Below are 26,430 nucleotides of genomic sequence, written 5' to 3'. Positions count from 1 at the left end.
TTTGTACGTAAAAACGAATTAATGATTATTTATCAATTACTTTATCAGATGCATCAAGTCATACATAATAATTGAATTAAAGCTTATTAAAGTTTAATAAAGCTGAAATAAAGTCTTTTTTTCGTTATATAATAAAGTTAAATGATAGATCTTTATTTTTTTTTTTTATTTATAATAGAAACAGAATAGCATTAGTTCCGATTATAGAAATACTAGATTACTTTCTGTGCTATCTTTCTCAGAGTATAAGATTAACATGTTACTATGTCATATTTTTATGTATTTTTATATTAAGTGTACAGTTTTATAAATTACTATTAAAGAAAATTTTATTTTAAATTAAAATATACATGCTATGCATATATGTATATTACATTTTTATTTTCTATCAATTTTAATTTGTATAGCAACTTGATTTATCATTAATACGAAATATAAATTTAAACTCTGATGACGACAAAGCTGAAAAAACCTGCGCGACATAATTACTTCCATTTGTGTTAACGCGATAAATTCATTTATTACCGCACAACGATGTAAGCAAATATTTAGAAGATTTGACGGATCTTTTTGAAATTTGTGAGGTCACATTCCAGATGTTGTATTTTTAAGTATTATTACGTCGGTTTTGATAATATTCACGATAAAGATTAATTGCAGAATACTTTATAATTAACAAGAAAAAGTGATAATGGTTTAGCAGTGCTGCATATTTAAACGTCGTACATATATCAACATTAATTAATATAAATGTAAATTTTTCACTTTAATAATTAATACAAGCACAATATTTAATATGGTTTATATGTTATTTCTAAAAAGTTACAACGTAAATTTTTACATCCTGTTGCAGCAAAGCGAAATAAATGTGGATTTTGATCTCGCTAACTATTTAGATAGTTATCTTACATTAATAAAAAAAGTTGGCAAATAATATACTTATAATTTTATTATATCATTTCTTTATTTTTTCAAACTAGCGATCAAAAATTAAACGATACATTAAATGATTTATCTTATAAATTAAAGGAAACATAATTAATTAATTAAGAAATATCAAATAATTTTAATATATGTTAATTTATAAAGAAATTAACCAAACTTTTTTTTTTTTATCTATACTTAAAGATTTTTTTATAGTTAAAATTGTAATGTTATTTTAAGAACAAATAAACACTTTTGATCACTTAAAATAAATTCAAATAATTATAGAAACTATTAAAATATAGTTTTATTACATAATTTCAGATCCCTATCATTTATAAGATTAATAATCGTATTAAATATTCATATATAATATATATATTTTTAAATGTACCTGATAATATTGCTCTTTGTCTACAAACTTACAAAAGTTTTATTTTTACTTAATCAAAGTAAGCTCCGCAATTTGAACAACGTCTTGTCCTCAACAGCAAACAACAAACTATCCCAATAGGAAAGAAAAGAATTGCACAAAGCAATCCAAGGCACGTGTAATCATCCTCCATTACGCCCACCTGTTTAATACAGATTAAATATCATCATATGTAAACGTTAACTTTTTAGCTGTAGCGTAAAAAAAAAAAAAAAAAAAAAAATAAAAAAATAAAAAAAAAGATATTAAAGTAACAAGGATTAGCATACTCTGCATGCTGGACAGCCGCCGACTATAATGATTTCCGGAACAATGATCGCCGTGGAATGTGTAGAGCCATACGAAGGAATATGGTTCCCTTGATTGCCAGGGTTGTTATTGGGATAATATCCAGGAGGTGGTTGCCACGATGTATTACCTAGAAATAATAGTCATGTAATTATATAATTTATATCTGCAAATAGTTTTATTATTTTTTTTAACTTCGCCCCGTTTACGTTTTACGTGGCGGTAATCTCAGGCTATTAGCTTCGAGAACGTCGCAAGAAAATTGGCCGTAATAAAATATAAAATTGATAATTTTACGCGTGATTGCGGAGGAAAAACGCCTCCTCGGATAGCGCGGCCTAACCTAAAATAGCGCACCTGACGGAGCCGTTGCGACTGAATACGGCGGTGGCTTGTCGAGGATGTCGGGTGCTTTCAGCGGCTGGTTTTCCATGATCAGCTTGTCGTTCCGATTTAATTATTTTGCTAAATACATAACAACGTCTTCCATAATCCGCGAGTATCACCGCAATAATGTTTAACACTATCGCCAGTATAATAATAACAGCGCTGATGCTCGTGCATGCGCAATTTCTCCAGTTCCTCCCTCGCACCTCGAAGTGCACGTGATCAGATGGTTCGGCTCGTCAGCTGCAGTCAGCTGACACAATCGACAATAAACGAGAGGTCCTCGTTTCGCTTGGGAATATCTTTCGCGAGAGTCAGCTTGCTTTTAAGACGAAAGTAATGGCGCTCCATTCCGCCGGAAAGGGTAAACTTTTGGCAGTAATTGGCGACGAGGTGTGTGAACAATCTATAAACGCGAGTTGTCAGTGACAGCCTGTAACCCATTTTGCTCCAACGTAGACTAACTTGAATCTCACTTTATTATACTTCGTGCCTCTTTATCTTAATTGTTAAAACTAAAACAGTACGGAAAGTAAAATAATTGAAATAAAATTACGTTGATGAAAATGAGCACTAGTCAGAAATAATTTCTTATTTAACCTTTTTTTTTTTTCTTAATTAAAATATATTAAATGTTGTGTGTTAATTAAAAAATTGTTACGTTTTAGGATACGTGCGTGGGTTTCTTGCTGGGTGGAGTCGGAGAAATCAATAAACATCGCCAGCCTAATTTTATGGTGGTCGACAAAAGTATGTATATTAATTATTATTGCGTATTACAATAGCCCTGTTATAATTTTTTTTTTTTTTTTTTTTTTTTTTAATATTTTGGGTAATGTATTTATTGTATTAATATAAGTATTAATGTATTTATAATAATGTAAATTAATCAATTGTAAAATAATGATTCTTGCAGACTCCCCAGTGAGTGAAATAGAGGATACGTTTAAGCGATTTATCAAGCGCGATGATATCGATATCATTCTTATTAATCAGAATGTAAGTAGCTGAGAAAAATGTTCGGTAATATCGCATGTGGATATTTCTGAAAATTTCTGCATTATATGTTTCAATTATATTTAATACAGTGGGTATAAATTCATATTTTCGTTTATTTTGTATTTTTTATATCCTATTTTAGGTAGCAGAAATGATTCGTCATGTCATCGACAGTCATACTCAACCCATACCTTCTGTGCTGGAAATTCCTAGTAAGGATCATCCGTATGACGCCAGCAAAGATTCTATTTTGAGACGCGCTAAGGTACCAGACTCTTGCTCGTCAATTTAATGATAATTAAATTTTAGTTAACGACAAATGGTTTAATTTAGTTTGTAATTATGGTAATCTCATCAATAGATCTTAATGCTTACAATTGTTTACAGGGAATGTTTAATCCGGAGGATATTCATTAATATAAATCTGATGATAAGAAGATCACATCAAATACGTATAATAAAACATAATTATTTTTTTGACTATTGCATTCCACAAGTCAGTCTCTATTTAGAAAAAGAGATTTACACATGAATGAAAATTAATAGATTAAATAAAATCTCTAGTTTTATCTCGTTTAAAATGTATATATTTGTATGAATATATACTATACATACAATATACATATACCTATGCATAACTACGATGTTGATAAAAATAATTATGTAAAAAAAAAGAAAAAAAAAATTATATTCTTCAGTTATAAGTTAATATATATCCGTAATTGACTATTAATTAAAATTCCAAAGTTATAAAATGAACTTACTGATTTATTTTGTCCTGGAACCTTACCATATTAATTAATAATGATAAATATAATATGTCGGTTGACTCCCATTACTACCTCGATCGTCCTCGGCAAATCAAGCCGATTGATGATTAACAGTAGTACGTAATTAAATCGTCAATTGTTTAATTTTTTGCCCAACTGTGCTATTGCTATTCAGTGCGTTAGTTACGTGTGCGAGTAGCGCGAGCAGACGCGAGTACACGAAAAAAAAGACGGTGGACACGAGTCGTCGATAAAACGCGAATATGGGCCGCAAGATTCCAGGAAAGAAGCATCGGGGTGTCAAGGATCCCGACAAGCAGCGCGTTAAGCGTTTGGCGGAGTGAGTCGCCAGCGAATTTGGAATTTATCCTATATAAAATGTAAACGACAATACTGAACGTTAGCAATTTTTAGGTTAGAACTGTGCACGAATACGGCGCCGAAAAATCCAGACGAGCAGGCGATCCCGAAGAGTTTAGAGCGCGTGATAAAATTGAAGGAAGCCGCAAAAAACAGTAGGAACACTTTAAAGAAAAAACGAAAAAAAAAGAACGCGCTTATCTGCGTGGGATTGCAGGATCACAAGCTAAAGCATCCTAAAGCAAAGCCGGAGAAGGTAACGCCGGTGTTTCAACAGCGGCCTGGAGAGTCCGGTAGACAATTTATGCACAGGGTCACTAAAGATACACATAATTTTCTCAAAGAAATCGAATTCGAGAAGAAATACGGCGTACAAGTTGAAAGAGACTCGAATACTGGTAGAATTCAAGGTCTAACAAAATGCAAACGTGAAAAGGATGACGTGGAAATATTACAAGCCAAGCATAAGAATATTGGTAAGAAAAAGAAAATAACTGAAGGCTCGACAGCTTTGACGAAATACGATAAGCAAAAATTGAAGCAGCGCATAAAGAAGGAAAGGAAACAGGAAAATTGTGATGAATTTGAAAGGTTTCAAGACAAAGTTGTCTTTGGCGAAGTTGCCCACGAACCTCCCAGATTGAAAATTAAATCGAAAGAAATGGATGGAAATAGAAAGCCAAGGAATCTATTGCTTAATTCGTTGTTGGAAGGTTCTAAAGATGTTTCTTCTGGTTCAAATGTAATTAATCGATCGCGAAAGAGGAAATATTTATCTGAAATTGAGAGAAAAAAATTAGAGAAACGACAGAATGAAGTTATTGCAGCTTACAGACAATTGAAGTCTCAACGATTAATTAATAAAAGCTGCTAGGGTATGTTTAATTAGTACAAAAACAATAAATTGCGTTTCAATAAAGCATATATTTGATTTTTTTTTTTTTTTTTTTGAATTTATTTTTCCCGATTGTGTTGCATTACGATTGTGTTAGACGAAGATTGAACGTGAAGAAAATAATAAAACTTTACAATAAAATTAATTAAATTAAATTAAAGTCTTATAAAGTTAAATAATTTCCTATAAGTTATTAGCATTTCTTAATAAAGATTCCTTTGCGAGAAGGCCAACATTTTATAGAATGCGTAAAATATCAAGTTTTTTTTTTTTTTCTATTGTTTAGATATTTTTAACCTGTGGTCCAAACAAAGGGTTCGAGCCTCTCTTCTACCGGCAATAGATTGTTAAGCGTTTCGAGGCTCTCGAGGGTTTGATTGAGAAGTGAATGGCACCTAGTGAGCTGGCGACTAAGGTCGTGTACTTTGTTCATCTGCTCCGCGAATTTAGCAAATCTTTTTTGTCGATCCACAGCGAGATTTAACACTTTGCCAAATTCCACTTCTATATTGGTGCACAGAACGACTTGCTCGGCTGCTATTATTTGGGCATTCGTATTAAGATGATGTTGATATCGCGCGCACAGATTAAATAAACCGACAGGATCGAGCCTCTCTAGGACCTCCGGATCGCGTACGCCTGGTGGTAGATTAAGCGTGCCACGCATGATTGGCAAGAACATCGGGATACTCTGTAGTTTTACTATATCAGGATCTTTGTCCGCCGTAGGATCAGCTTGTGCTGGCTTTACTACCACAATATTGTGTATCTTGTTGTCCGACGTATTCATTTTCCTGTGGCTTTTAACAGATAAAAAGACGATCGATAAAGATTGCGATGTTAAAACTTAAGATACGATATTACGAAAATGTTAACTTTTCGTCATATTAAAACAATTTATTTTACATGATGCCTACTTGTGATTGGTGCCTAGACTATTTTTCCGCCTTGAAATTTCCCCAGCTCCGATACTCTTTCCTCTATAAAGCTGCGACTGTTTATTTGTCATCTTTGGTGAATCTCCAATAGGTCGATTTACCGTGTAAGAGATATATGGAAGATCAGAATCCGAACAAATGCTGGCACCAGGACTGATACACCTCGGTGGAGTATCCTCTGGCATTCTGTCACGATTCGGTACGCTTTTGCCACGTCTGAGCTGGCTCGTCCTCGTCTTTCCACTATTAGCATTTTGGTTGCTACCTTGGGAGCTTTGCTCGGATCCCATTTTCAGACGTTTTGAAACTTGTGGTATCGTTAAAAAAAAAATAAAAAAATAAAAATGTCTCGCAGACGACTACACACGTGGATCAAAGTACAGTACGTTCATTATAGTTAACGATACTTAATGCTTTTTGATCATCCTCGCGAGGCTCATGAGATTTTGCGAAATTTACTAAAGTCTGTTGAACACTCAGGAAAATCTATATAAAACACACTTTCGTCCAAATATCACAGTACATTTAAAGCATTTAATAAATTTAACAGGATATGATCAACTCCCTCCTTTCTCGGGCTACTTTTGCAGATTTTGTACAGCTGTTAATATCTTTCCAACATTGTTCCTGACGTATTCTTATCATGTTAGTGGATCGAAAACATAATCACCGAGATATTACACAGATTATAAAGGCGTTCACTTCATGCTTGATTTATGCTTATTTGTTGCTGATTAATATTTATATTTATTTCATCTGTACTTTACGCATTTGAGCACTTTATTCCGTACCTCATGATTAATACAGAAATTACACTTTGAAACGTCAATCAACATCGCTTTCTATAAATCATGAACTGTGTAAAAATAAGGTGAAGGATTCGATTGCTAGATGTGTGGATAATTTTGCCATCTTGTGTCAAAGAAATATGTGCTAGAGACCTCTATGAAGACTCGTGTTAGAATTTGATTTGAAATTTCGATCCTAAACTTACAAATTAACAAAATTCAGATCGAGTTTTAAATACTCTAAAAATTACAGTAGACAAAACGAGTATTATATCATAAAAGACGTAAAAAAAAAAAAAAAAATTATTACAAGTATATACTTATTAAAATAATATTCTACTAAATATAATTTATAAATGAAATGAATAGAAAACTACTTTCGGTACTTAAGGTAAAACGCTGCTCCCTGTATCTAATTAATTTATGTGAAAATCTCTACTTTAATTTTAATAATATTATTGTAATACTTATTTAATAACGTTTATTTGAATTATTATAGCTTCAGATTTATTTTATGACTTTCTCAACGCTTCTTTTCGTTTCAGTTTCAGTTTCCATCTATTTTATTATTTTATTTTATTTTTTTTCTATTTAACGCTTGCCATTATTCATCCTGATATGTATGTACATACTTTATCTGAGTATGTAATTTCTTTTACGAATCTAAGAGAGTCAAGGCTGCGTGTATGGAGTGCGCGCGAGAACATATCTCTTGGAAAATTTATGGCGACGCGTGATATTATTCTCGACGTAAATTATTATTATCATTGCAAAGTATTATTATCGTCATGGAAATTGGATCGCGAGGAACATGAAAGCCCATTGCAGCTGATAAAATCATATCTAGTCTTGTAAAATTTATGTGCTTGGCATTTACATTCTTTTTAGCAACACGTAATTTTACAAATTCGATAACATTTTTTTACATACACTAGAACAAACCATGCGCGCGCTATTTTTTCCTTATTTATCGTATCTGATTTTTTTTTTTTTTTTTTACTTGTCTAAATTAAGAATTAGTCTTAAAAGTTTTCTAGGAATTTTATTGCAAAACGACGTACGTACGCGCTTAGACAGATGGAAAGCAAGAGCGTTGAAACAGGTTTGTAAATTTATTAAATTACGATTCTTATCGGTAGATATCTGTTTATCTATTAAGAGAAGATAAAAGACGATTCTGAAGAATCCGATAAAATGTGATAAGACAATAGCGCGAGAAGTCACGGGAATGTTGATCCGCCAAGCAAATAATCAAACGACTGAATTTTCGCCGCGAGGGCTGCATGTTTGCGCATACTTTTCTGCATACGAAATATGCGATCGAAGGATCTTCTATTGCCGTGAAACATTTAAAGAATGACAAATTTCTGGAGCATTAAAATCCTACGAGTTCAAAAAAAAAAAATTAATGTAAATATATGTTAAAATAAAACAAACATTTTTTTTTTTTTTAGGAAAAAAATGTTACATATTTATAAAAATATCTACATTTTTCTAATACAGATTTTCATTTATTTCTAATTTTTATTTTCCATTTATACTCCAATGCTGGTAAATTTTTTAATTATTGATTTACACACACGCACACGATGATTTTAGAAATATTGTATTAAAAAAAAAAAGAGAAAATTTGTGAAAAATAAACTTACGTAAATGGCACAATAAAAAAAAAAAAAAAATAAATAAAATATTCAGACGTTGTTTGCACATTTGTTCGCAAATTACATTTTCCCGTGGAATCGCGCAATCCGTTGCCCTTGCAAAAATTACTCGTTTCAAAAAGTTTATGTCGAAATGTTATTTTAGAAAACATTTCACACGCCTTAGCGCCACCGATTTGTTAATTAACAAAGCCGTCACAAATGACGCAAAATATTATGCAAATTTTCCCTGATTCACTCTAATACATGCGAAATACTCTCTGTATACATTTTTCGTTGAAATTACGTTTGCTTTTATTATTAAATCAAAATAAATTAAAAAAAAAATAGAGTTTACATCCCGCGCTAAAGTGCGGAATAAAATTGTGAATTCCATAAATTTACCTCATATACATAATATGTCTTATGTATATATTTACCCTATGCACAATGAGATATCTCGCCGCGTGTTGCGATGCCTTTATGACACTTTTCCATTTTTTTTTTTTTTTTTTTGACGACAACAGAAACGACCGTCTCCTGTTAAAGTTTCGCGCGTCAGGATACGAGCAATTCGAATTTAATGCCACTTTTATGCTTGCTCGCTCGATTTTTATCTCGAGATTGTGCCTTCGAGGGATATGATCCCACGAGCCCTTTCGTTCTACTTTTAAGTCACTTTCTGATGATCTATGTCGATCTATGTTAAGAATATCTTACAACTCTTACAGTTGTCTACTTAAGTAAATATAAAAATAATATAAAGATAATGCTATTTTACGTTTTCGAACAATTGATAGTGTAAGAAATATCTAAAAGAGCGCGTATGTGTACGATGCGCATGTGTGTAACGTGTCTTTGCGTGTAGTTGCCCGTAAAATTATAATTTTATTATATTTACGCATGCATATTTTTACATTTATCAACAAACGTAGTTTTTTTTATTTATTATCTTTTAATTGAGCTGTTAATACTTTGTACGACGACAATCTATTGTATATTACGCAAAAATTTGATAAAATGTGAAATGTCTAACAACGTGATATGCATTTGGTTCGAGGTCGGCAGCGGTTTAGTAATTTGTCATTGTCGAATGTGTGCTCAAAACGGCAAAGTAATTGGAAATTGGACTCGCCGAGAAATGTGCTGCGTAATACCTTTTTTATGAGCTACAAATGTTCCTCCGGTTGCAATAAATTCGCAGAAAGGTAAAGTAAATTCATGAAACGTAATTGGAAAAATTGGCTTCGAGATTTCCCTTATTTCTATTTTTTTTCTTTTTTCATTTGCATTTAATAAGCAAATTTTTAAAGAAACAAAACCTTCTCTGACACGCGTATATATAAAATTATTAATATTATTGCTACACCTGAGAAAAAAAAAAAAAAAAAAAAAAAAAACAAGACAGCGATTAGTCGGCGACGGTAAACTCTTCTAATTAAAGTTAAATAACGAACACCATTTAACGTTAAAAATTACATATCGCGCACGGTGTGTTATAACACGGTATACGTTGCGCGTATAAATTATTCAATCCGCGAACTTATAATTATTCAAATAAATATATAATTAATATGAAATTAATAAAAAAATCGAATTTAAAGAAACGGAAACTCTATCGGAGTGAGTACCCCTTTAATCGAGCGTAGCATGTGATTACGAATTCACTTTATAGTTCACACATGCACAACGGCAAACGTGCGCTGGCGCGTGGAATGGTGAGTGGAGTCGAGAGCACGAAGAAGGGATAACGCGCGGACGATCGCAATGGTCGAGGTTGGAGGATGAAGCGCGCGACAGTGTGCAGCGGGCTGCTGATACGTTAGTTTCGCTTATCCGGGGTCTGGTTGAATTCGAAAATTTACGCGGCCACGTGGGTTACCGTAAAAGTACCGCGGGATCTCTTCGCCGCCGTTCGCCGTCGCAAATAAAAAAAAAAAAAGAACGCGAGTCCCCAAGATCGCGATCACCCGCACGTACGTAAATCGAAATCGCGCGCCTCGTCACGTTAAAATTTAATTTCTACGATCGTCACATATATCTTACAAATAAAGAGCTTATCTCTCGATTCTTCTCGCTATCGCGGCTGTTTCTCTGTCGAATGAGAGGGGAACAACAATCGGGTGCTCGCTAGGTGTTTCGCGAGTGCAACATTTGTGAACAGTGTTCTTTCTGCGACGTCTACGTTGACCAAGCTCAGCTGCGGAATCGTACGAAAAAGGTGCGTAACAATTTATATATTATTGTAAAAATGTTCTTTTTTTTTTACTTTATGAGATGTATAAGCTTTTGTAACCCGCGTGATGTGATTAAGAGATTAAAAATGTTGACGGAACAAGTGAATTTGTCGCAGGAATTAATTGTAGCACAAAGTTTTTTAAATAATATGAAAGCTTGAAATGCATTGTGCGTTACATCTTCACGAAATGCAATCGTAGACAAGTATTAATATAATATTCATTAGTTACGATATGCGCATTTTGCGGATTATCTTTTGCGTGAAAAATAATGATATATACATTTAGAAACAATTTTTTTCCGAAAATATAATAAGCCTGAGTGAAGTAAATTAAATGAATAAAACTGTACTAATTAAACGAAGTAAAGTTCGAAAACAGTCTTCGAAATAAAGTGAATTAATTTTTAATTGAAATTTAACATATCGATCGAAATTAATTAACCAACTTTTTTCTTTCTTTTTTTTTTTATTTAAAATTATTGGTTTTATCGTGAAATTAAATTAAAAATTAAATAATAAAGTGGCCCCCCATGATAAACTGCTCGATTCAATTTGTTTTTACGAACTCTGTTACAAATACAAAAGTAGTTATTGCATTGCAGTGTACGAAGAAACATTTATTTCTCTGGTTATAAAGTTAATGAAAATAAACGTTTTCAAATGCGAGTTTTATTATACTTATCATTTGATAATACGTTGCATTGTTGACTCGCGAAGAAAATGATTCACTAACTATCGCTAAATAATTCATGGGAAATATGCGTCTTACGCAAAGTAACGTATGTTTATTCATATTTTAATTACGCAATGAAAATCTTCTTCAAGTACACACACTCTCTCTCTGTCTCTCTCATTTTTTTTAATAAAGTAATAAGATCTCCTGTTTCTCTCTTTTTGGCACCCTTCTCTTTGAATGCGCAATATATTCGGCGCTATCTTCATCCAAGAATTTTGAAATATATAAAAGATCGTTTCTAAAATCTTATCTAGATAAATATTCATATAGTGTTTCCTTTACTCGAATAAAAAATACGATATAGTTTTAACAGTTAATGTTAATTATAACATATATTATTTTGTACAGTTAAGAGGATATAAAATTCTCAACTGTAATGAATTTAATATATATAAAAGTAAAATTAATGTTTAATTAAATTATAAATTATTTAATTTGATAATGATATATAATTTATGTAGAATTGATATAAAATTGAGTGACTGATATAATGTACAAAGTTTTTGTGCTATATGGCATATCGTATACATACTGTATGTATGTTGTGATTATAACATCGTAATTGTGAACTTTTATAACGACGTTACAAGTAAACGGAATAAATTGAACGCTGCCTAAATTGAAATAGACAATTTGTGTTACATTGCGAAATTGCAAACTGTGTTTGTTTCGACAATTGCGGTCTGCCGCGATAAACCACGTAATAACGTCAATTTACCGGACGACAACGATAAAAAAAAATCAAAAAAGAGAAAAAAAAAAAAACTTATTCTGAAGTTCCTCTGTGGAAATAGCGCAGAAAATGGTTAATTGCAAATTATGAATGTGTGTTGATTGAATATAATTCAGTTTGAAAAGTGCTTTAGATTGAGTTCCGTATTGCAAAAAAAAAAAAAATAAAATAAGTATTGTAAATTTTTAATACTTTACGTTACTAAAACGTCATAGAGAAAGGTATTTGTCACAAAATATTAAAGATATTAAGAGAGAAATTAGAAGAAAAACATAATTGTTAAACCAAGTTACGCCTGGCTGAGCTCATTATTTAATTACACTTAGATTTTTTTTATATTCGTGTATATCATTCTAATGATATAATATTATCAGATTTTTTAGGTACAGTTGTCTTTATTCTAATTATCGAATTAATATAGTTAATTAAGGACACTGATTAAACAAGAACTATGACTAAATGTGTTTTAGATAAAGCGGTATTTTTTAATTAAAACCATTATAAGATCGTTTCCGTTATTTGTATACTTCAGGTATATTACGCCAGGCGGAATGTCTAATAATACGTTAGCCGTTTATTGTGTTGTTTTGTGATTGCGTAATTTCAGAATTAATAATTGAGCACAAAACCGCACCTTTCGTAGAAAGAGGAAAGCGATGCGTGAAAAATCGCGTTGCGCGCTGAAATTGCAGGCAAATATGCACTTAATTTACCATAGATTGTTCGTAATGAATTTTGTATCGGCTGTTTCGCATTTCGAAAATAAAAACATTTGTCCGCTTAATTTATTGTGATAATAATACAATTCGGGTTTAACGATGCTATATTTTATCTAAATCTTTCGCTCGAGCTCATAACATCTAATTTCATATATGTATTTTTATTGCACACCTCTAGCGAACCTGTTACGAACAATTTTCAAGTTTTTAATTATCATTCTTTATGTTAGTGATGAGAATTTGTGGCTGACTATTTAATTAGCAAAGAAATATTAAGTGATAATATTAAAAAAAAATATTATTCTATATTACATATTATATAATCCTTTTTCGTATTTATTTTGTAAAAACTATTAAAAATAAAATTAATATACATATATATTTTTCTCATAATATATGGAAAAAATTTGAATAGAGTTAGTAGAGACATATTTCGAGCTATGAAGATCGTTGATGAACGTAGGACGTATAGCAGGCGTCTTTGAAAATAGATCCGGCATGATCGAGAATAGTTCCAGCTGGCCGAAATTCTGATTCTCGAATGCATCCTTTTTTAACCGACGACAACACAACAGATACATTTATTAGCATTAAAACGTCAGACGTTTAAATATAAATTAAGGGAAAAACATATTAATACGGTTTAAACTTTTTTTTACAAATTGTGCTATTAATTTTGCTCTATTATTCATTCTTTAAAACAAAGATTTAGCCGCCTGACAATTACGTCATTAACAATAACTTATTTCGTACGCGCGTAAATTCGTGCGCGAATGCACGTGTGCGTTGCAAATAAATATTGTACAGTAATTTTAAATAGCGTGCTCATTGAAGCGTAAAAACATTTAAAAAATAACGAACCCAATTTGATTTTAGTAGAATAGATAAAGAAAAACAGAAAGAGAGAGAGAGAGAAAGCATTTATTTCCCTCAGGCTGTAATAAATACTCGGATGCTGTCATAGAATGCGCACCTGTACATACATACAAAAAAATGCAATCACTGTATTTTTCTAAATTGCCGTCGTTCTATATCTATACCCGCAGTTTATTTTTTTAATGAGATTCTGTTTCTTTTAATTTTGATATTTTATTCACGTTAACATATCGCAGCGTTACGCCGCACGCAAAAGAAAAAAAAGAAAAAAAAAAAACAAATTGTTACTTCGCTTCTCTCACGCGATTTCTTTAATTACATTAATTGTATAAAATACGAGAGAACGAAAAAAAAAAAAAAGGTATACTCTCATTTTGTTTTCGTACCTACAGTAATACATTTGTGTGCGCAGAATTTAATTTTATGTGCTCTGAACTACTTTTGTTTTTCATTTTCTTGTACCTAAGTCGGATGTACAAGAGTTGGAATTTGTTTCTTAATTAGGATTGTACTTTTCGGCTATAATTTGAATAATTTCGACATTCCCGACAGAACGTTCATTATTTGAACAGACTATTATGACATACGCTAATTACTTGCTTTATTCCAGCAAGCAAAGCGATCCAAGGTCACTTTATTTGTCATGTGTCTCGTATTCTCATTTAACCCTTTTTTTTTTTTTTTTTTTTCCTCATCACGTCTGTTTGTCTACACACGTAAAACAGCAGTAGGTACCTACTGCAACACGAAGAGAAATCATTTTTATTTCGCCAGATAAAATTGAAATTAATTCATTAAATTGACATTTAATGAAACTTTAATTAGTGTTAATAATGTTTTGATTGGCATTCTCCATCCGCGTTTATTGCCGGTATCGTCGTTTAACCTCGCGCAGCGAGCGGAGCGCGAGTTAACGTATAAAAAAAAAACTAGAAAATGTCTACAGCGTAAATGAAAGGCAAAATGTCAGTAAATTAAAGTTTGCGAAGATCTCAGGCTCTCGATAGGATGGAGAAAGTTGTCGCGAGGAGTTACGGGTATTATGGGTAGTGTGATTCGCATGATTGGCATTATGCGATGCACGTATCGTTGCCGCGGCTCCGCCGTGCAATATGTCTCAGTTTGCGACGCGGATAAGACCGCATCTCCTTGATTAGGCTTTATCTCGTCCACCCACAGCGTAGCGGCGCGGATATTAAGATGAACAAGCGTAACACGCGCGCACACATTGTGAGATCCATTATAGTGATTGCACACATCTATATATATGTATTAAACTCGTTCCAAAGAAAGACATATCAGGCAAGCAATTGGTAACTTTTTCGAGATATAATTCGTTGCGCGAAAAAAAAAAAATAATAAAGTTATGCTAAATTTATATTATTACGCCGCGTCGAATATATGTCAAATATTAGGTTTCGTGCGTTAACAAAATAAGCTGTTCAACGTTTCGCAAAAAAATCTATCGGTCCATCTAGGTCCGATCATTTCTTTGTTCGTACTTAGTTCCAAGTTTTCTTTCATCTTGCTGAGAGCGAGCGCAATTTCCCGCGCGAGCAGATGACGCGGATGAAACGCGATCGTCAAGATACAACTCACGGAAACTCCTCGAAGGAAACACTTAGGTGAAACACTGACGCAACTCTTTATTGTATTTCGTATTGCTATTGTTTCAAAGACTTCATCTTCGCTGTGTGTACAGCGCAACATTTTCTAGACGAGTGGAAATATTTTTTTTTTTTATCTGATTGGCCACGCGAATAAGAAATATAACGAAGGATTAATTTTATAATTATGTGCCGCGTGTAGCTTCTGGTGATAAATCGATGTGATGCATCAAGCCATTTTAGTACGCTTTCTTTTTTTTTTCTCTTTTTCTTTTTCTTTACCTCCCCTTCCCCCCCCTTTCCCCATAAAATACAAATAGCAAGACAATTTTTAAGCACAGCAGAATTTTTCCGAATATTTGACGAAATTATATCGCCGATTTGTTTTATATACATTTGTGAATCGACTTTGGTAAAGATAAAAGACTTAGAATCGAAATGGAACAATACGTGTAAAGGAAAAGCGAGCAAACAATGATGGCACGTGCGGAAAATCGCCTTATGACGCTCCACGTCGTTCTGCGCCACGGTATTACACGGCGATTTCCATCGGGTGTAAAATTCCCGTTCCTCGCTCTTCTACCACCTACTTGCACCTTCTTCCTCTAACACAGGTGCAATTTTCTAGTTTTTCTCACTTCACGTCTCCCTGACACGCGAGACGCGAATTACAATTTGCATTATGAGAAACGACGTTTAATTATAATATAATTCCTTACGTAACGCCTCATCTTTTCTATCGATGTAACGACGGTTGTAACAACAAAACGGAAACCTTATATTTTCCTCTAACAATAGGTAATAAAAAGAAAAAAAAGGTGATACGATTTCGAAAAATTCACAGGAATATTTTAACAAAAGTCTTATCTCTTTGTCGTTTAATTATCATTTCCTTGCCATTCTTGAACATTGTTAACATAAACTCACTTTACAATTTACAAAGACGTTTTGCAAGCCCTTTGAAGCTGGAGGCTATCGATAAATTATTCATAAACAATCGAAATAACGGTATACATTTGCTTTAATTATCGTTATCCTCGTCGATTCAATCATCTTTCGCGCTGGAATTTATCTAGCAAATATTCTCGGAGGTGTCGAGGATTTTCAGCATAGCACCAATTAATAGATTGAGCTTTGTAAAAAAGATATTTTAGTAGCGACAATAAAAATAATTATTTTTCAATACTTGATATTTATCTGCAAAATACTTACAAATAAGTTTTTTTTTTTTTTTATAATTTTAAAAAGCTAAAACTTATATAATTTATATAACATTATTGTTCCTTTTTCTTTCTCTTATCGCAACCGAGTTTCAAGAAGAAAAAAAAAAAATCTGCAGCGCTATTGTTTTAAGTTATAGTGCAGCGTAATAACATTCCTTCATTTCTTAGTCGTGTTATCGTCGCTTTATTTTATGTTTCCCGGTTTCACTTATAGCAACGTATATCTCTCGCTTTTCAACGTTCTGTTATCGTTGCCTTATCGCTTTTGCTATGATGTACATAAGTGCCAGTCGTTTTCTTTTTAGATAACCGAATAAAAACACATTATGGTGCACTTAAAAAATTAAGCAGACAAAATAACGATTTAATTTTAATTTGCGTATGGAAAAGTACTTTGTACGTTCTTACGCTAAATGATAAATGCATTGGGTTTTAGAAGTATCCGGGCATTTTGCAGTCTGAGTGAAACTACGAAAGTGTGACGGTTCGCAATAAAATTCAATGATTCGATCTAATAAAAGCATCACGCCACGATAATAATGGTTAATAGATAAAAAGATCGACCGTCGAATCTCTTCGACGAGTGAACGAGAGCGTGACGCGAGAAGTATATTCAGGTTTAAATAAATTTTTTGTACGTTGAAACAGTCGATTTACATTGAGAGAGAAAAGGCCGGATCATTGGGAAATTGAATGAAAGTTACATTGTTTGAAAAAGACATAACGCAAATACGTTAATTATAATATAACAGCGATATGCACCTGAGAAAAATAACGTTATGAAATACGATTAACAATTAACGTGTTTATTAACTATTACGTACTAAAAATGCGGAATATGTTATTTTTTTTTATATTATTACTGCGTATGAAATACGTAAATAGAAGGAAAACAACATTTTTTTAAAAATAAAAATTAACGTAACGATGAATAGTATACATGCAGTAAAATAATATTTTAAAGATTTTACTGCATATACATTTAAAGATTTTACTGCATATACATGTAGTAAAATAATATTTTAAATATTAAAGTTGGTTAAGTAAAAAAAAAAAAAAAAATAAAAAATATTAAAATAAGTACGCATTAGTTTAGTTAGTTAGTTAGTCCAAAAAAGTTGATACGAAGACAAAGACTCAAACTTACTTGAGCTTCATGTGAATAAATAATGAGATATTTTTTTAATTGCATCAGGGCTTAATTGCGAACTTTCCTGTAAAATATGCCGACCGTAAAAACTCGCAATTTCGCGACCGCGCCGATTTTCATTGTTGCGTCGCATCTTTGCAAATTTGAAAGACGAATTTTACGAGATGTATTAGCAAAATGTTAATCACGATGTGATATTCGTTTTGGCTTATTCTATATGTATAACAAAGCGATTATTCCATGTTTAGTATTATGCAACTGCTAATGAAATGAAACGCTGAGAATGGATGAAGCTTAAGATGGGTAAAGTAGCTTGTTGAAATTCGCCAAGTCTAAAATATTTAGCAGCTTATAACAACAATATGATTAATATTTTAGATTAATTTAAAGCTCTCTTTGTTCGTGCACAGTTTTTCTGTCGATTTTCAAAATAATGTTAAAGAAAAAGATCTTCTAAATTTTATGGTTTCTTAAACAATTAAATTTTTTTTAATTATTTCAAGTATAAAGTTATTAAGTATTAGTCGAAATATATATATAGCAACATGACGGGCGGAATTAAATAAAATAAGATAATGACAAATAATTAAAAAAAAAAATAAGTACACTGTTTTTCGCAATGTAAGACATTTAAATGAACCGTTTAGCGTAAAATAATGTTTTTTTACTATGTAAGACGTTTTAAGTTAAGCATTTAGCGTAAAATAGTCAGGCCTTTTATCGCGTTTTGTCGAATTCTTTTATCAGTGCCAACCTAACTAACCGACGACACGTTGATGGATATTGTCGCAACATGGCGGGCTGAATTAAACACTCTTACATGATGGATGCACAGTCCGTCTAGTGATTCAGATCGACGATGATTAATCGATACCATTACCATTTGCATTCCCCCCCTCCAAAAAAAAAAAGAAATTTGAAACAATTAACTCAAGACATCTTCGCTCTTATCCTACTTTTGTCATGCGACTGTCTTGATCCGCAAGGCCATTGATAATGTTATCAGCATTTATGGAAATGACACTGCAGTTATTATTATTTTTTTTTTATCAACGATAAGACGCTGTAGGTACAAATTATTCCAGATATTAAGTCGAGAAGAAAGGGGGGGAAGAAGAAAAAGGGATATAGTTATAAATATATTTTTAGTTTTTTGTCCGTAGTTTGTACGCTAAACCAAGTAACATTTATAGAGTGGCGTTGTTGTGCATATATTCACAAGCGTGGTCTTGTTTTACAGATGATTAGCACACGTGCAATTAATCGGTGCGAATTAACTCCGAATTAACAGCATGTAACGACGACGCGGCTGAACCAGTCATGGAAAACGAGTCGTCGAGAGAAATCGGTGAGTTGCTTTGCCAAACTTTGTTCTGCATTAGGTATAATCGCTTATAATTCATTGCGACGTATGGTACAATCGAAGATTGTCGCACCAAGTACGTGACGTGCATTTTAAAAGGTTATACATAATAGTTTCTCGCATTTTTTTTTTTTTTTGGAAAGATGTGTCTTTTTAGAATACATTTAAATAAAATTTATTATTAATTATTTACTATTTTATTAATTATAACGCCTGCGTTCAATAACGAAAGAAATCGATTTAAACTACGTTTTAATATCTTTTATACGTATAACATTTGTATAATGATTATTTAATATTTATATTAATTAAAATTATATTATTCTGATTATATCATTATGTATAATATTACTTAGTAAATTTTTTACCGTATTGTAACGTTATTATCATTTTATATTACAAATTTAGTCGACGTTCTATGTTTTTTTTTATTTTTCTTGTTGTATATTCGCTTTGTTCGGATTATATAAATGGCGCTTTCACCATTATTCGAAAGATAATTTCATGTCGAGATTGTCGGGATCATCTCTTGATTTTCAAAAAAGGATAAATATAAAATCCGCGGTCTTTTCTTCTTCATAAAAAGATGTAACATGCGCCTCGTCAGTAGTGACACGTTGTTCAAAACCTATTCTGAGAAAGTCCTTAAGGCGAGAGTCTTTTCCTCGCGTCTTTATAATTAAACAGAAAATGTTTTGTGCGAAAGCCTTTTGAGATTTAAAAACTCACTTTTCTATACGTTAAAACGTACTTAATAACAATTAAATATATCATCTACGATGGTAAAATAGTAAATGGAAATAAATTCACGTAGCAATTTAACTAATTATAAAACAATAAAATGGTAAAATTAAAGGAATACCATTTCAATTTTTTATAACAGCGAATTAATAAAAGTAATTTTATTATTTAATAGTACGTAACGAAGTTAATAACTAGCTTCACTTTTTATCTGCGTGACATTTTGAAAATTGCGATATTTCTTTTATTTCTTACGTTTTTTAACTTCACGCTATTTATATAACTAATTTTTTTTATCTCTCTTTTACTTTCGCGCTCGCACGTTTTCACATTTCGTTGTTCTTATTAACGATAGAACATTTGACGAATTGTGCGAATTGTAAAAATATAAAGAAATTATTAAACTCTGAAATAAATTAATTATAGCGAGTATACGAGAAATCTCTAAAGATTTCTACAGTTAACTAAAAAGGTTTTATTTTCTTTGTGAATTCAAAAGCGAGTATTACAGAGAATGCAAAAAAAAAAAAAAGAAGAAAAAACACGAGAGAGAGAGACAGAAAGAGATGATTGATAGAGAGATGACTGATTTTATCAAATGACGTCAAAGTATCTAGAATTTAAGCTCGATGCTGTTTTACTACAGCGTTTCAATGAAACCGCCACAGGCACTCTTATAGGATTAATATGCACATTTCTACATTTGCTCCCTCTCCTTTCTTCTTTCAACGCGAAACCAAAGATAAATCCGAATCCCTTTCTATCCTTTACCCCGACATACATGCAGCAAGTATTGCGAGATATCCTTTGTTGCGCGTTTTTCTTTTTATTCTTCACCGCAAAAATCGTAAAACGCATACTTTCCAATCTGATATTAAAATTTATACATATTTAAAGTATTAAATTCACGTGATTATTTTAGGTTATTGCCGTTGCAAGAATCATCACATTACCTTTTTTTATATTTTAATTGTAAATTTGTAAAACTATCTAGAACGAAAATGAAACAGAATAACTTTAGCTTAAAACTTCAACTTTAAAAAAGAAAAGAAAAAAAAAAAAAATATTACAATCAAATTCTACAGAGAATAACTTTTACATTAAAACATTCTTTTTAGTTACACAAATAAAGGATCGAGTGTTAAAAACAATTAGCGATATAACGTTGCTCGAGCGATGAAATTAAAAACTTGGAAGAACCCGTCGTATTTATATCGCACGTTGCGCCTCGCAATTAAATATTCCGTTTTAATTTTTCGATTATCTTAATTATCGCGCTCCTTTTCGTTTTATCTCAACTATTTCCCAACCGAAAGTGATCCTCTCGAATATCCTGGCAATTAACGATAAACATGTAGAGAAAATTACGTTTGACGAAGGATACGCTCCTTCGTGTCAAGTTTCACGTTTGCTAAGCCGACTATTAGCGTTCGTGTGTCGCCTAAGATTTTTGATCGTACCAATTGTAATCGCCTGCGTCGTGACTGGCTAACGCGCGCGTCTTAGCATGCATCTTGAACGCTCAGCGACCCGGCACGAGGCCTGGCCTCTTGCATAATCCGTGCGATGCACACACGTGCTCGCGCATAAGAACGCATTATCCAACCAGCCGTATGCGCGCACGCCGGCTGCATCTAGTCTTCGCCGTTGTGCATCTCGAGGACGTGCGTTCGCCAAGACGATTTCACCCGGCGCGCAACAATGCTTTGCATCACCGATTTCGTTTCGCGTTCACTGCGAGAAAAGCGCCGTCTCAATTAAAATACAATAAATACTTATTTCTCAAAATTTATTTTTATCTAATGCAGACCGAGTAAAAGGAAAAAATTAAAAAAAAAAAAACAAAAAAATTTGATCTGTAGACATTAACTGTAGTGCACGAATGATGATAAATGGAATAAATTTTTTATTTTTTTTTTCTTAAAGATAGCATAAGATTGAAAGTGAATATATTTAACATCTTTACAGAAATCGGAGCGTTCGGGCACCGACGGCCTCTTATTATAGGAAATTCAGTAAGCGTAAATATTGAATGTCGTTTTGCCGCGACTTGTCTTGCGAAAAGATTCAGCCGACAGGTTTCACGGAAGAAAGCGATAACTAGTTGGAAACCGAAGCAAAAGCAGGCGACTGCAAAGCAAGAACGTGCAAACGCATTTCTACTTCCTTCATCCCTTCTCTCAAATTGCCCCGTTCCCCCTCGCTCTCAACTTTAGAAAAAAAATTGGCGCGATCGGCGAAACGTGTTCCCAAAAAAATAACGATTTGCACTTTCACTAACACGAACGCGAACTTAACCGTGCAGCGGCGCGATTAAATTCATTTAGTTTAATGGAAACCAGTTAGCTGAAATGCTTTCACGCAGGTTATGCTTCACATTTTTCATTTAGATATCCTATATATAATCTGATATTTGAATAACGTGTTCTACTTTACATTCTTTTAGGTTCAGTTTTACATTCCGTTACATCCTTTAGTCGATTTAAATCTCTTTCCCTCTTCTTCATCCGTTTAAAAACTTTCTACAAATTAATTACCCTTAATTATTCCAAGTTAATATATTGAAAATTATATTTTGTCGTCCCAGCTGTTTAAATATATTTAACGATTAATAATATATTCGTGATTTTGCAGAAATATCGCATTTCATATGCGTGTCATAATTCTTAAGCAATAATTTTTTTCTTTACTCGGTCAAACGGTGTTAACGAGTGCTATTGTATTAATTCTAAATTGCAAGTTTATTGCACTTTTCGCTCTATTAGAAGACAAACGCTTTCGCTTTCGCACGATTACATGGCGCAGACGTGCGTAGCTGTTGTGTATAAGAGCTGATATAAATTCCGTCTTAATCCTTTCCTTTTTACCTCCTTCCTTTACTTCCTCGCTTCATCCTAATTCTGCGATCATTAGAATAAGCACACGATAAGAAACTTTGATGAATAATTAACTCTGGGCAAATTTCTTCTCTGCAGACATAATTGTTTCTTATTTTGTCCTTTTTATTCAATTAATATTTCATTTAATGCACACGTTCATAGTCGAGTTGTCGCTGATTATGGAGTGCGATATTACGGAATACTTAATTATAAGATAAGTAGTAATATTGACATTTACTTTTTTTTTTTTTTTAATATTTTTCTCTTTAAATACCGACAATTTTTTTTTAGAGTAAAATGACACGTGCCACTGGCAAGCTCGTTATACGTTCGTCGAAAATTGCACTCGGAGGTTTGCACTTTTTGCCTGCGAAACAAATTCCGTGTGAGATTCAATAAACGCGAGAGAGCCTAGCTGAGGATCCGAGGGAGGTACAGAGGGAGAGGGAAAAGAATTTCGCCAAGTTGGCATATAATCGAATTCCTTTTAAAAACCATTTCTTTTAGTGCCTCTGTTTCATTTTATACTTTTTCTCTACTTGACACAAAAAAAAAAAAAAAACTTTATGAATCGAATATATCACGCGTTATTATATGCATACATATTTGTAAATTTGTTAATATTACATTAATTATTTTCCATATTCTTAGTTAGTAATTTAATTTAAAATTTATGGAGAAACTTTAGCAACTTTTAATGAAAATTTTTCGAAAAATATGTTTTGGAACACATAAAACGTTTTATTTAGGGAAAATTAATGAATATTAATGAAATATTTTATAACAGTAAATGTTTTAACGTGTCAGCTTTTTAAATATATATATTAATTGTAATATTAAAAAAGAACATATCTTTTTTCAGTTATTGACAAATATCTAATTTTAATGTCACATCAATTACAGTTACTTGCTGGAGGAATTTATTAGTACTAGTAATAATACTGTACAAAAAAGTAAAATTGTATAATAGAAAAAAAAAAACGATTTGCAGATGTAAAAAAAAAAGAGAAAAAAAATTAGTATCGTTAATCGTAACATATAACCTTTTGAACTCAATAATCTCGCGTTCTCGTATCTCTTGCACGTTCTATTCTTAAAAAAAGAAGTGAGAGCTATTTCCGGTGATAAAGATAAACAGATTTTACATATTTATAAAACATTACAGCTCTATTTTTCACTTTTAGATTTATTAAAAAATTTTTATAAAACACGGAATATTTTTATTTACGGCATAAATAATTTTGCACCATCTTTACGGACACTAATTTCCGTACGATGTTTTTTTAAATGTTAAAATTTATGCATATAATGAAAGCTAACGACACGTAACTTTATAATTAAATTGCAAAACAAATGCATATGCATTATAAATAATATAATTTATATTTCTGCATTCGGAAATTTATTGACAGCATACGAAATAAAAATATCTATTTCCGGTAGGATTCGCGCTGATTATTTCGCTCTTTCGAAATCTTATCGCGCGGAAAACAAACATATGATAAAATGCAAAAATATTGTCGCGATCCAATGATGTAAGCTAGAACAAAGTACAGAAATAGGTCATGAGTGATTCGCGCGTCATTGGAATATCGTAATATTGGAAAGCATGCGTTTATTATAAATACAATGAGAATAAAATTCAATCTAAATTAAAACTTTAAATTAAGCTCTTAATGCTATTACTCATTTACAGCGGTTTATTCATTTTATTTAAAATAGTAAAATTTTTGCGGAAAAAGAAAAAAAAAAAAATGATGCATCGGAATAAATCATTGTTGAAATACTTTTAATACGAAATTGTGTTATTCATTTGGATATTAATGTTAATAATTTTCTTGCATTTACATTTGGCCGAAAAATATATATATTGTATTTTTAAATTACGATATCTTCGGACGCGGCGTGTTAATAATTCTAAAAAATGATAATTCAATATCTCACTTAACAGTTTCGAAGATAATTTGCGGATCAAAATGAGACTGCGTGATGATTATACGTATAAATGATAAAAGGATATTATTTTAATTTTTTAAAAAGCGAAAGGATGATAATCCGAACGTACGTACGTGCAATCTCGAGATTTCGTCTTGATGCATAGCGACTGTACATATATTGAATTATGCAGCTGCTTCAATACGACTGTTTTTTTTTTTTTTTCCCCTTATTTATATATTACATGTACATATTGTATATGTAACACATACTCAGGCGCGCGTACAAAATGCATGTATACGTATATACATATATAATAGCTTGTGCACCGTCGCCTTTATGACGCGACTTCGCGATAACTGTAATGGCCACTTTCGCAACGCGCAGCCCCATTACCGTCACTCTATTTCACAGTTGATATCCACCCGCTTTCACCCCTTCTCTTAAAGAGAGCACCTTGACCCGACAACACAAAACCCCCCTCGTGGCCGATAAAAAGCCGTAATGTGCTATTTTTGCGCGCGCGAATCCTTTTATCACTGCGCTTTTCAAGTTCTCTCGAAGAGACACCAATCATCGCCCAATTAGAGTACGAGGACATTAATTATTATTAATATACGCAAACACCGATTAAGACTTTGTACGATTATACCGAACGAAAAATTAAGTAAATAATTGTAGGGTTTCTCATTAGAGCGGTACAAAAAGATTTCTCGGGTTAAACGCGATAAATAAAAAAAATTTTTTTAAATATAAGCTTTTCATACGTATAGATGTATTCATGTGATAAATTTAATTAAATATCACTTTTACGAGCGAGCACGTTTTGCCGACTTTTTATAGAGCAACGTAATGTGATTACAATGTCGAAAGCGGTGGAATTGCTTTTAGAAAATGGCCAGTCATCTTTAAATCGGTAATATTTATCGATGCGATTGGCAATCTTTGGACGACCATTTCGTCGGAATCTACGATCTGAACAGGTACTTATGCCGTGTAATGCAAGAGTCTTGCTGTAAAAGTCAATGTAAAAGCCGGCCGGCTGTTGCATTGGAATTGAAGGTGCCATTGAAATTCCGCGTGTCTCGCGATTCCGATATAATAAAGATATCATATATACTTATATACGGCCATCGATGTTCCTTCGCGCGGAAGAAAAGCGCGCACGGGGATTCGTAAAACCATTCGTCCATTCGCCTGTACATATGTATAGTATAGAAGACGCGATTGTGTTTTCGAAATAACGCATGACCTCTCGGTGGTATTTGAGGTTTTACGGTCCTTTTGCCTCTCATTAGCGTTCGCTAATTAATTAGCAATTAGGAGAATTGAAATGCGAGAACGTGCGATCGTATGTTATTAGCATTGTCAAATAAAATGGTTAAATCTCGCAATTGTTGTGCTATTTCATTTTATTAGCATATCTGTAATGATGGCATTGATTTACAAAATACTGTAATGAGAGTATTTAATTATGATAAAGATTTAAAAAATTGTAGCAAGATGTTAAAATCGTTACATACATACGTTCTGTTTTTTTTTTTCTTTTTAACCCGTAATTACGTGTTAAGCGTAAAAGTTATTAGACATGATTCTGACGATTGTGTAAGCTGAGAAAAAAAAATTTTGTTCAAAACTAAACATTAACTAAATCTGGGTTAGTTGAAAGGTTTCGTTAGGTTTGCTTAACAAATATATTTTTTTTCTCTCTCAGTGTACGATGCACTCATTAAATCAATCGAAAGTAAACGAGAAGGAAATATTTTGACTGAAGCATTGTTCCGGCAGGCTATGTCATTTGTATATC

At 32.3% G+C, this 26,430-nt stretch overlaps 5 protein-coding genes across 6 annotated transcripts in view; 3 read left to right on the top strand and 2 right to left on the bottom strand.

Moving 5' to 3' along the window:
- Positions 1-945: 945 nt before the first annotated feature.
- Positions 946-2,224, bottom strand: LOC139105236 (membrane protein BRI3). Its single transcript, XM_070661238.1, has 3 exons — positions 2,003-2,224; positions 1,627-1,775; positions 946-1,499 (listed from the first exon to the last, which is right to left on the bottom strand). Exons 1-3 carry the CDS (start codon positions 2,076-2,078, stop codon positions 1,368-1,370), a joined length of 357 nt encoding a protein of 118 aa, XP_070517339.1. The 5' UTR covers positions 2,079-2,224; the 3' UTR covers positions 946-1,367.
- A 26-nt stretch (positions 2,225-2,250) lies between these two features.
- On the top strand, positions 2,251-3,790 carry Vha14-1 (V-type proton ATPase subunit Vha14-1). The gene is made up of 5 exons (XM_070661237.1): positions 2,251-2,425; positions 2,701-2,782; positions 2,949-3,031; positions 3,174-3,296; positions 3,419-3,790. Exons 1-5 carry the CDS (start codon positions 2,372-2,374, stop codon positions 3,446-3,448), a joined length of 372 nt encoding a protein of 123 aa, XP_070517338.1. The 5' UTR covers positions 2,251-2,371; the 3' UTR covers positions 3,449-3,790.
- A 78-nt stretch (positions 3,791-3,868) lies between these two features.
- LOC139105225 (coiled-coil domain-containing protein 137) lies at positions 3,869-5,481 on the top strand. The gene is made up of 3 exons (XM_070661223.1): positions 3,869-4,141; positions 4,216-5,036; positions 5,343-5,481. Exons 1-2 carry the CDS (start codon positions 4,065-4,067, stop codon positions 5,033-5,035), a joined length of 897 nt encoding a protein of 298 aa, XP_070517324.1. The 5' UTR covers positions 3,869-4,064; the 3' UTR covers position 5,036; positions 5,343-5,481.
- On the bottom strand, positions 5,088-6,865 carry Borcs5 (BLOC-1 related complex subunit 5). Its single transcript, XM_070661231.1, has 2 exons — positions 5,974-6,865; positions 5,088-5,856 (listed from the first exon to the last, which is right to left on the bottom strand). The coding sequence occupies exons 1-2, from the start codon at positions 6,282-6,284 to the stop codon at positions 5,349-5,351; spliced, it is 819 nt and encodes a 272-aa protein (XP_070517332.1). The 5' UTR covers positions 6,285-6,865; the 3' UTR covers positions 5,088-5,348.
- A 3,355-nt stretch (positions 6,866-10,220) lies between these two features.
- LOC139105210 (uncharacterized) overlaps positions 10,221-26,430 on the top strand; it is a 41,063-nt gene continuing 24,853 nt past the window's right edge. Inside the window, exons 1-2 of one of the 2 annotated variants that reach the window (XM_070661197.1) lie at positions 10,221-10,643; positions 18,946-19,053. The gene's annotated coding sequence lies outside the window, so the exon portion shown is untranslated. The remainder of the gene's footprint in view (positions 10,644-18,945; positions 19,054-26,430) is intronic. The other variant, XM_070661198.1, reaches the window with a different exon arrangement.

This window comes from Cardiocondyla obscurior, linkage group LG08, assembly GCF_019399895.1.
Source record: "Cardiocondyla obscurior isolate alpha-2009 linkage group LG08, Cobs3.1, whole genome shotgun sequence".
Lineage (NCBI taxonomy): Eukaryota > Metazoa > Arthropoda > Insecta > Hymenoptera > Formicidae > Cardiocondyla > Cardiocondyla obscurior.
The sequence above is the reverse complement of the archived record's forward strand: the minus strand, read 5'-3'. Positions and strand labels throughout refer to the sequence as shown.

Excerpts from the sequence above, each read along its gene's own strand:
- LOC139105225 (XM_070661223.1), top strand. The coding sequence starts at position 4,065 with ATGGGCCGCAAGATTCCAGGAAAGAAGCATCGGGGTGTCAAGGATCCC. Across the intron at positions 4,142-4,215 it reads CGCGTTAAGCGTTTGGCGGA|GTTAGAACTGTGCACGAATA; the intron begins GTGAGTCGCCAG and ends AGCAATTTTTAG.
- LOC139105236 (XM_070661238.1), bottom strand. The coding sequence starts at position 2,078 with ATGGAAAACCAGCCGCTGAAAGCACCCGACATCCTCGACAAGCCACCG. Across the intron at positions 1,776-2,002 it reads AGTCGCAACGGCTCCGTCAG|GTAATACATCGTGGCAACCA; the intron begins GTGCGCTATTTT and ends TATTATTTCTAG. Across the intron at positions 1,500-1,626 it reads GCGGCTGTCCAGCATGCAGA|GTGGGCGTAATGGAGGATGA; the intron begins GTATGCTAATCC and ends TGTATTAAACAG.
- Vha14-1 (XM_070661237.1), top strand. The coding sequence starts at position 2,372 with ATGGCGCTCCATTCCGCCGGAAAGGGTAAACTTTTGGCAGTAATTGGC. Across the intron at positions 3,032-3,173 it reads TCATTCTTATTAATCAGAAT|GTAGCAGAAATGATTCGTCA; the intron begins GTAAGTAGCTGA and ends ATCCTATTTTAG. Across the intron at positions 3,297-3,418 it reads CTATTTTGAGACGCGCTAAG|GGAATGTTTAATCCGGAGGA; the intron begins GTACCAGACTCT and ends AATTGTTTACAG.
- Borcs5 (XM_070661231.1), bottom strand. The coding sequence starts at position 6,284 with ATGGGATCCGAGCAAAGCTCCCAAGGTAGCAACCAAAATGCTAATAGT. Across the intron at positions 5,857-5,973 it reads AGTCTAGGCACCAATCACAA|CCACAGGAAAATGAATACGT; the intron begins GTAGGCATCATG and ends ATCTGTTAAAAG.